We start from the raw sequence: 9,698 nt of genomic DNA, 5'->3' as shown, positions 1-9,698 counted from the left end.
TCAAGATAGCAGGTTGAAGATTTAAGGTGCTGTACTATTTCTTCCAAAATTTTGTTATCAATTTCTTTAAAAACACACATAGTCACTTCTTTTTGAAATTGCGGTCGAATCTGTGTGACCTCTGCATAACTTGAGGATGTGCCAATCTCCTTTCTGATATTATTGATCTTCTCAGAAAAGAAGGAAGCAAACTCATTGCATTTGCTGTCGGAGAGCATTTCACTGGGAATCTGACTTGGGGGGTTTGTCAGTCTCTCAACAGTCGCAAAAAGAGTGCGGGTGTTGTTTAAGTTACTGTTTATAAGGTTTGAAAAGAAAGTCTGTCTAGCTGTGGCTAGTTCCACATTGAAAGCATGAAGGCTGTCTTTATAGATGCTATAGTGAATTTCGAGTTTCGTCTTCCGCCACATCCGCTCAGCTTTTCTGCATTGTCTTTTCATGCTCTGAACTGCTGTTGATTTTCTCCAAATTGATTTCTGTTTCCCCGTCTTCTTGCTGACCTTTATCGGGGCAATATCATCAATAGCATTCTTAATTTTTGAGTTAAAAGACTCCAGGAGAAGATCAACAGAGTCTGCAGAAATGCTTGGTGTTAATGATATTGCCTTCATAAATAGCGCACTAGTGTTCTTGTTAATGCATCTCTTTCTGATAGAGACAGATCTAGATTCAGTGGTGACTGAGATCAATATATCAAAGAAAATACAGAAGTGATCAGATAGTGCTACATCCTTGATTACAATGGATGAGATGTTTAGACCTCTACTGATGAGTAAATCTAGAGTGTGTCCACGATTGTGTGTTGGTCCGTGCACATGCTGACTCAGGTCAAAAGTGTTTAAAACAGTTATAATTTCTTTTGTAGTTTTGATTTCTGCATTATCTATGTGAATATTAAAATCCCCTGCAATAGCAAAACAGTCAAACTCTGAGGAAATCATTGATAACAGTTCAGTGAAATCATCAACAAAGGCTGGAGAATATTTTGGAGGCCTGTAAATAATGATAAACAGGGTGTGTGGAGCACCTTTCCGCACAATACCTAGGTATTCAAAAGATGAATATTGACCAAATGACATTTGCTTGCACTGATAAACATCTTTAAACAGAGCAGCTACACCTCCACCTCTCCTAACAGTCCTGCAGACACTTATAAAATTAAAGTTAGGAGGGGCTGTTTCAGTGAGGACTGTTGAACTGCAGCTGTCTTCTAACCATGTTTCATTTAAAAACATAAAATCCAGGTTGTTTGTGGTTATTAAATCGTTGATCAGAAATGATTTATTTTTAAGTGAGCGAATGTTTAAAAATGCTAACTTGATGGAATTACATTTTGTCTCTACAGCAATCTTAGATTGATGCATTATAGGCCGCAGGTTAGATGGGTCAGCCGTACGGCTTGAGAAGGCCTTAGACTTTCTATTGCTTAATAAAACAGAAATAGAGGAGGCTACAGGCACACTGGGTTCCCGCTTGTTCTGTAAACATTTGTGAATGTTGCTGCTAATATAGCAGGACCCGACACACATCACTGAGAGCTGTTATCAGTTGTTTTTGGTTCACCTACACCAGATGGAGAGGGGTTTGGGCCCTGACGTTGTGGCAGCGGCCGGAGAGCTCTCGCACTACACAACATCAGAAAGATCAGGCCCTTTCTGACAGAGCATGCTGCGCAACTTCTTGTCCAGGCCCTGGTTGTTTCTAGACTGGACTACTGCAATGCTCTTCTGGCTGGTCTGCCATCAAACGCAATCAAACCTCTACAAATGATTCAGAATGCAGCGGCACGACTGATCTTCAACGAGCCCAAAAGAGCGCATGTTACACCTCTCTTCATCTCCTTGCACTGGCTACCAGTGGCAGCTCGCATCCAGTTCAAGTCACTGATGCTTGCGTACAGATCTACCACAGGCTCTGCACCCTCCTACTTCCACTCACTATTACGAACCTACATCCCCTCCAGAAGTTTGAGATCTGCTAGTGAGCGACGCCTTGTGGTACCATCACAGAGAGGCTCAAAATCACTCTCCAGAACATTCTCGTTCACCATTCCTGGCTGGTGGAATAATCTTCCCACCCCTATCCGGAACGCCGGATCTCTGGCAACCTTCAAGCAACAACTGAAAACTCATCTCTTTCGGCAGTACTTGACTTCATCCTAAACTCAAAAAAAAAAAAAAAACTTTCCCTCTATCTTTCTCTCCACCTACTAGCTTGTACTTATTTGAACAATGACTGAGACTTGGTGTTACGAGCACTTCCTCTGTCTGACTGCCTCTTCAAGATGAATCGCTTTTTGTATTCCCCAATTGTAAGTCGCTTTGGATAAAAGCGTCTGCCAAATGACTAAATGTAAATGTAAATTAAGACCAATGCAAAAAAATTATTTTTAGAAATGTTGGCCAACTGAAAAGTATGAACATGAAAAGTATGAGCATGTACAGCACTCAATATTTAGTTGGGGCTCCTTTGGCCTGGATTACTGCAGCAATGCGGCGTGGCATGGAGTCGATCAGTCTGTGGCACTGCTCAGGTGTTATGAGAGCCCATGTTGCTCTGATAGTGGCCTTCAGCTCTTCTGAATTGTTGGGTCTGGCGTATTGCATCTTCCTCTTCACAATACCCCATAGGTTTTCTATGGGGTTAAGGTCAGGCGAGTTTGCTGGCCAATCAAGAACAGGGATACTGTACTGGCCTTATTAGATTTCTCTGGCATCTAACTATCCAGTAAGTTAAACAGTGACTCAAAAACCTCGCTGGACACCTCAAGTCGTTTATGAAGTTTATGATTCAACTGTGAAACTGTAAAAATATACAAAAGATACAATCACTAAATATGAAATTGGAAAATTACAGATTGACAATAACGCAAGGATAATTAAACTAAGAAAATATACATCTTATTACCAAATAACGTTCTCAAATGTATCACACAATAAATTTAACACTGTATACTTACAGACATTGCGTCTAACAGATGAAAAGAAAGGTGATGTTTAGAGATGTCACACAGCTACCACATTTTGCTGAACTATTGCAGTACTACTAGTACTTCCTGCTTCCTGAACTAAGAGGCTGTCTGTGCTTTTCAAAATGAAAGTCCTCACTAGAATAAACATTTACAAAATGATAAATCCACTAAAAAATCTAAATAAATTCAGTCCTGCACACTCCCCGCCTGGGGTTTTTAGAATCCCAAATCAACTTATAGCTTATCATTGGGTGACAGAAGAAGGACAAGTTCAGAGACAGGACGTGACAGGATCTTCTGAATGCCATCCTTAGTCACTTTAACATCAGCTTTCCTCACCAATCCATCTTTGCTTGGTGATGTTTTTGCAACGATTGCCATTGGCCACTCATTTCTGTTCACTTGAATGTTCTTTACCAAGACAATATCCCCTTCTTTCAGATTAGTTTTTTTGTCTTGCCACTTTCGTCGGTGTTGCAAAGTACTAAGGTATTCTTTTTTCCATCTTGTCCAGAAGACATCTGCTAACCTTTGCACTTGTTTCCATTCTTCCTTAAGCAACTCGTTATTCCCGAAGTCTCCAGGTGGGGGAAGTGTTGCACCTGTCTTTTGTGTCAAAAGAGTTGCAGGGGTGAGAATAAAGGGAAATTCTGGGTCAGAGGACACTGGGATTAAAGGCCGTGAATTCATCACTGCAGTAACTTCCGCCATGAACGTCGTTAAGACCTCATGTGTGAGATGGGAAGACTTCTCTTTAAGTAGCATGCAATCAAGAATGCGACGTGCAATCCCGATCATTCTCTCCCAGTGACCACCCATATGAGAGGCATGAGGTGGATTGAATATCCAGGTGCAATTGTGTTCTTTCAGATATTTCTGCACATTCTCTGAGCTGACACAAGATTCATCCATTTTGAGCTCACGGGAAGCTCCAACGAAATTTGTCCCACAATCTGAATGCAGTTGTTTAACTGGCCCTCTGATTGCAAAAAATCTCCTTAAGGCATTGATGAAACTACTAGAGCTCATTGCCTCGATTACTTCAATGTGGACAGCTCTTGAGCACATACATGAAAACATAACTGCCCACCTCTTGGAATTAGCTTGACCTCCTCTGGTCTTACGGGCAGTCACTTCCCATGGTCCGAAAACATCAACACCCACATAGGTAAAGGGTGGAGCTACTGTCAACCGTTCCACTGGCAAATCAGACATCTGCTGATGCTCTGTCTTCCCTCGCAGCTTCTTGCAGATTACACACTTGAAAAGCAAACTGCGTATGCACTTCTTACCTCCTACAAGCCAAAACCCGGCAGCTCTGACAGCACCTTCTGTAAAGTGTCTGCCCTGATGTTCCACGGACTCATGATAATGTCGCACAATCAGTTTTGCCACATGATGTGTACCCGGGATGATAATAGGGTTAACTTCACAAGTTTCCAGACTTGACCTCACAATACGACCCCTTACTCGAAGTAAGCCATCGCTGTCAAGGACAGGAGATAGTTTCCTCAACACACTCTTATGAGGAAGGTTGTGAGTTGCAGTAATGCTTTTAATCTCTGTTGGATAACTCTCATATTGAGCATTCTTCAACGCAAGGATTTTTGCTTTCTCCAGCTCTTCTTCAGAAGGACCTTTGCAGCAGATATGCCATCCTCTGCAACTATCATCTTGCGAGCATTTGGAGAAAGATCTGGCAATGTGAATCAGACGTGCTATTGCTCTGATGAGAGTGTTAAAGTTAGAGAATCTGCTCAATCTCTCAGAATTCCATGTGACCTTGGGAACTTCAGTAAGGTTTGAAACCACATGTGGGCGTATTTCAGAATCTGAGGTTGGGTCCACAAGCACAAATGACTTTTGTGATTCAGACCGAAGCTGAGAATTATGCAAGAAGTGTGGGCCTGTAAGCCATGAACTGGCACCTAGCGATGCTGCAGGTACAGATCTGGATCCGTGGTCTGCTGGGTTAAGCTCTGTGGGAACATATCGCCATTGTGCAGGCGAACTGGATTTATGTATACGTTGAATCCTGTTGTTCACGTAGACATAGAACCTCCGTGTTTGATTATGAATGTAGCCTAGTACTACCTTGCTATCAGTATAGTACCAGATATGATCAAAAGTCATGTCCATCTCTTCCACAATCAACTCTGCAATCTCCACTGCTAATACAGCAGCACACAACTCCAGTCTTGGGACAGTAATGTCTGGCTGTGGTGCTAATTTGGATTTCCCAAATAAGAAGTTAACATTTGTGTATCCATGATGATCTTTCACCTTCAGGTATCCAACAGCAGCAATGGCTTTGACTGAGGCATCAGCGAAAACACAAAGTTCTTTACTCTGAATATCATACAGAGGAATGGACATACAAACACGTGGTATTTGCAGCTCTTTCAAATCTTGAAGAGATTTTTTCCATTTTTTCCACTCTGCCTCCATGTCCTCAGGCAAAGGGGAATCCCAACCCTCACCTTGTTTGGTAAGTTCCCTCAACAGTAACCTTCCTTGTATAGTGACAGGAGCAAGGAATCCAAGAGGGTCATACAAGCCATTCACGGTAGATAGGACGCCTCTCCGAGTGAAAGGCTTGTCATCGTCTGAAACATGAAACATGAAAGAGTCTGTTGCAACATTCCAGGACACACCAAGACTACGTAAGATGGGAAGGCCATTTGAGAAAAGTTGCAGGTCTTTAATGCCCTCAGCACGATCTTCCAAAGGAAAGGCTTCAATCACATTTGGACAGTTAGAGATAATCTTGTGCAGTCTAAGGTTAGACACTGCAAGCATTTCTTGTGTACGTTTAAGAAGGTCGATCGCCTCTGCCTGTGTAGCACATGATTTCAGCATGTCATCAACATAGAACTCCTTCTCCACCAGCTTTCTGGTGTCACTGCCGAACCTCTCTTCATGTTCTTTGGCTGCTCTACGTAGGCCATAAATAGCCACTGCTGGTGACGGGCTATTCCCAAAAACATGCACACGCATTCTGTGATCCACAATTTCGTTGTCAAGGTCATTGTTTCTGTACCACAGGAACCTAAGATAATCCCTATGATCCTCCCTAACCAGAAAACAATGGAACATGTGCTGTATGTCAGCAGTAATAGCCACAGGCTCTTTACGGAATCTCATCAGGACCCCTAGCAGGCTGTTATTCAAATCAGGGCCTGTGAGAAGTACATTGTTCAGTGAAACTCCCTCATATGGCGCACTTGAATCAAAAACAACTCGAATTTTGTCAGGTTTCTTAGGGTGGTACACCCCAAACAGTGGCAAGTACCACACTTCCTGACCTTGCTGAAGAGGTGGTGCAATTTCTGCATGCTCATTTTTTAGCAAGTTATCCATAAAATCCAGAAAGTGTGCTTTCATCTGTGATCGTTTGTTCAGAGTGTGTCGCAGCGCGAGAAGACGTTTGAATGCATAGTCTCTGTTGTTGGGTAGACTTTGTCTGGGTTCACGAAAGGGAAGCGGAGCAACCCAACTGTTGCAGCTGTCTTGAAAAAACTCTTTGTCCATGATCTGAAGAAACCTAGTGTCTTCCACAGATGGAGCAATCTTATGATCATTTGCAGTGTAGGAGAAAACTGAGTAGCCAACACTTTCACCATCCGGCCCTAACAGAATGGAGTCCTCAGATGTGGTTTCTAGAGGTTGTTGCCATTGTAGATTAACATCCAGTTTCTCTTTTACCTTGATTTGACTATAGCATGGACTCAGAAAGCTGTGGCGGCCATTATCCAAGATGAAAGTCTTGAAAGTATGAACTGAAGATGGCCTATGAGCTCCTCTGAGGCACACGTCCCCAACGACAACCCAGCCCAAATCCAGTTTTTGAGCGAAAGGGGCATTATTTGGACCATTAATTTGTTTGCGTACTTTATGTACTTGCAGGATGTCTCTGCCCAGTAAAAGAAGAATCTGAGCATCAGAGTCGAGAGGTGGTATTTCTTGTGCTATGTGTCTCAAGTGGCTGTGATGGAACGCTGCACCAGGAGTTGGAATTTCTGTACGATTGTTTGGAATCTGATTACATTCTAGAAGAGTAGGGAGAGGTAGACTTATCTTTCCATCAATGGACTCCACAATGAAATCAGAAATTCTTCTCCCTGCTGTCTCTAAAAGGCCTGCACATGTTTTCAGTGTGTAGGGCAATGGAGTTGTTTTGATGTTAAAGATGTCAAAGAAATCTTTTCTCACCAAAGAGCGGTTGCTTTGCTCATCTAAGATAGCATACATCCTCTTTGCTTTTTCTTTGTGTCCAGCTGGATAGACGGAAACTAGACACATTTTCGAACAAGACCGTGCACTCAGACCTTCTCCGCAGACTTCCGTGCACTCAGATGTAACCTCATGACTATCTGATTTGTATTTCTCCCCGCCATGCTCTGAGGAAGGGGTAGATGATTGAAATTTCCATGGGGCAGGACCTGGATGAAGGGCCGAAGGATGGCGATCACTACCGCATTCTTTGCACTGAACTTCTACAGTGCAGTTTTTGGCAAGATGGTCTGTAGAAGAACAGCAACGGAAACAGACAGAGCGCTCTTTCAGGAACTGCATTCTATCTTGTAGAGATTTCTCTCTGAACCCTCTGCATCTTCTCAAAGGATGAGGTTTCCCATGTATTGGACAGCTTTTGTTCGGGCTAACTGATCTCTTTTCCTGTTCAGATCGTATTTTATTTGAAGGATTAATTTGAGTCTTGTGAACAGATATTGGCATTTGTCTTTGTCTCTCAAACCTTTCTCCTTTCCCGTATTTCACGTGAAGAAACATACTGAAACTAGGATCTGTACGTGCTTTTGCTTCTGAACGAACAAAATTTGCAAAAACTGAGAAAGGTGGAAAAGCAACATGATGTTCTTGCTTGTATTTGGATCCAAATGACATCCACTTTTCTTGAATGTTATATGGAAGTTTTTCCACAATAGGATTCACCCCCTTAGAAGTGTCCAAGTATGCCAGACCTGGTAAGTATCCTTCAAACTTAGCTGCTTCTAGTTCTGAGAGGATGTCTGCTAAATCTCGAAGCTTTTGTGGATCTTTGTTTGTCACTCTGGGGAAGTCTTCTAGTTTGGCAAAAAGAGCATGTTCAATTGCTTCTGGAGAACCATATATTTCTTCAAGCCTCTGCCATGTCATTGTCAGCGCACCTGATGGATTCCTGATGTAAACCGCTTTCAGTCTCCGTGCATGTTCAGAAGATTCTCTACCCAGGTATTTGATTAAGAGATCAAGCTCTTCTGCTGCGGAAAGACCCAGACCAGAAATAGCACCTTGGAAAGATGATTTCCATGCCCAGTAATTAATGGGCTTGTCATCAAAGTAAGTAAGCCCTGCTGTCACAAGTTGCGTACGAGCTAGATACTTTGCGAGGTCATATGTAATGTCTCCTTTATCAGGAGGTCTACTCTGCATTTGATAGTGATAAGGAGGGTACTGCATTTTAGTGGCATTTTGACTCATGTCTGCTCCAAAGTCCAAGGTTTGTGAACTAATTGGTACATTTTTGAAATCTGACTCACTTTTAATCGGGCTTACTAAGTGAGAAGCTTGAAGTGGTGGTTGAATTTCTTGTCCTCCACTAGATGGCAGTATACCACTACTGACTTTAGATTGTGATTTCACATAATCTGCTGTTCTGATTCGACTGTCCTCGATGGGAACAGGAACTAATACTCTGCTGGCTGCGCTACGTTCTGTTTCTAACAATGCTTCCTCCAGTACCTGAGCTTCTACCAAAGCAGCATCCTTTTCTTTTTCCTCTTGCAAAGCCTCCAGAGTTGCTTGAAGTCGTGCCTGTTCAACTTTCAATTCTATTTCTCTTTTAGCATATGCTGCTCTGGCTTGCGCAGCTTCCGCTTTTGCTCTTGCTTTGAAAACCGCTATGCTGGCACTTGAGTGGCGACTGGATGCCCTGGAAGAACGACTGTATGCTTTTGAGGAATGTGTGCTGACAGAGTGCACATCTTCAACTGCGCCTTTAAGATCTGCTGACTCTGTCTGACCTTCTGCCATGCTTATATGAGACTTAATCATATGCAGAAAAATCAGATTGATGTGATGGAGACTTTGGAATGTTTAAATCTTGATTCCATACGGCTCTTGAGCGTCTTTCTCAGTCTGTTGTATTGTTGTCTTTTCACTGTACTGGCCTTATTAGATTTCTCTGGCATCTAACTATCCAGTAAGTTAAACAGTGACTCAAAAACCTCGCTGGACACCTCAAGTCGTTTATGAAGTTTATGATTCAACTGTGAAACTGTAAAAATATACAAAAGATACAATCACTAAATATGAAATTGGAAAATTACAGATTGACAATAACGCAAGGATAATTAAACTAAGAAAATATACATCTTATTACCAAATAACGTTCTCAAATGTATCACACAATAAATTTAACACTGTATACTTACAGACATTGCGTCTAACAGATGAAAAGAAAGGTGATGTTTAGAGATGTCACACAGCTACCACATTTTGCTGAACTATTGCAGTACTACTAGTACTTCCTGCTTCCTGAACTAAGAGGCTGTCTGTGCTTTTCAAAATGAAAGTCCTCACTAGAATAAACATTTACAAAATGATAAATCCACTAAAAAATCTAAATAAATTCAGTCCTGCACAGATACCATGGTCCTTAAACCAGGTACTGGTAGCTTTGGCAGTGTGTGCAGGTGCCAAGTCCTGTTGGAAAATGAAATCTGCA

The 9,698-nt window shown here is 42.2% G+C and overlaps 1 protein-coding gene across 1 annotated transcript; it reads right to left on the bottom strand.

The window, feature by feature from the left end:
• Positions 1-2,769: 2,769 nt before the first annotated feature.
• Positions 2,770-9,490, bottom strand: LOC306864698 (uncharacterized protein). Its single transcript, XM_079408860.1, has 2 exons — positions 9,406-9,490; positions 2,770-9,248 (listed from the first exon to the last, which is right to left on the bottom strand). The coding sequence occupies exon 2, from the start codon at positions 9,023-9,025 to the stop codon at positions 3,206-3,208; it is 5,820 nt and encodes a 1,939-aa protein (XP_079264986.1). The 5' UTR covers positions 9,026-9,248; positions 9,406-9,490; the 3' UTR covers positions 2,770-3,205.
• Between the last annotated feature and the right edge of the window lie 208 nt (positions 9,491-9,698).

This window comes from Barbus barbus (assembly GCF_936440315.1).
Source record: "Barbus barbus genome assembly, chromosome: 46".
Classification (NCBI taxonomy): Eukaryota; Metazoa; Chordata; class Actinopteri; order Cypriniformes; family Cyprinidae; genus Barbus; species Barbus barbus.
Note: the sequence above shows the minus strand (reverse complement) of the source record. Positions and strands in the feature narration are given on the sequence as shown.

Excerpts from the sequence above, each read along its gene's own strand:
- LOC306864698 (XM_079408860.1), bottom strand. The coding sequence starts at position 9,025 with ATGATTAAGTCTCATATAAGCATGGCAGAAGGTCAGACAGAGTCAGCA.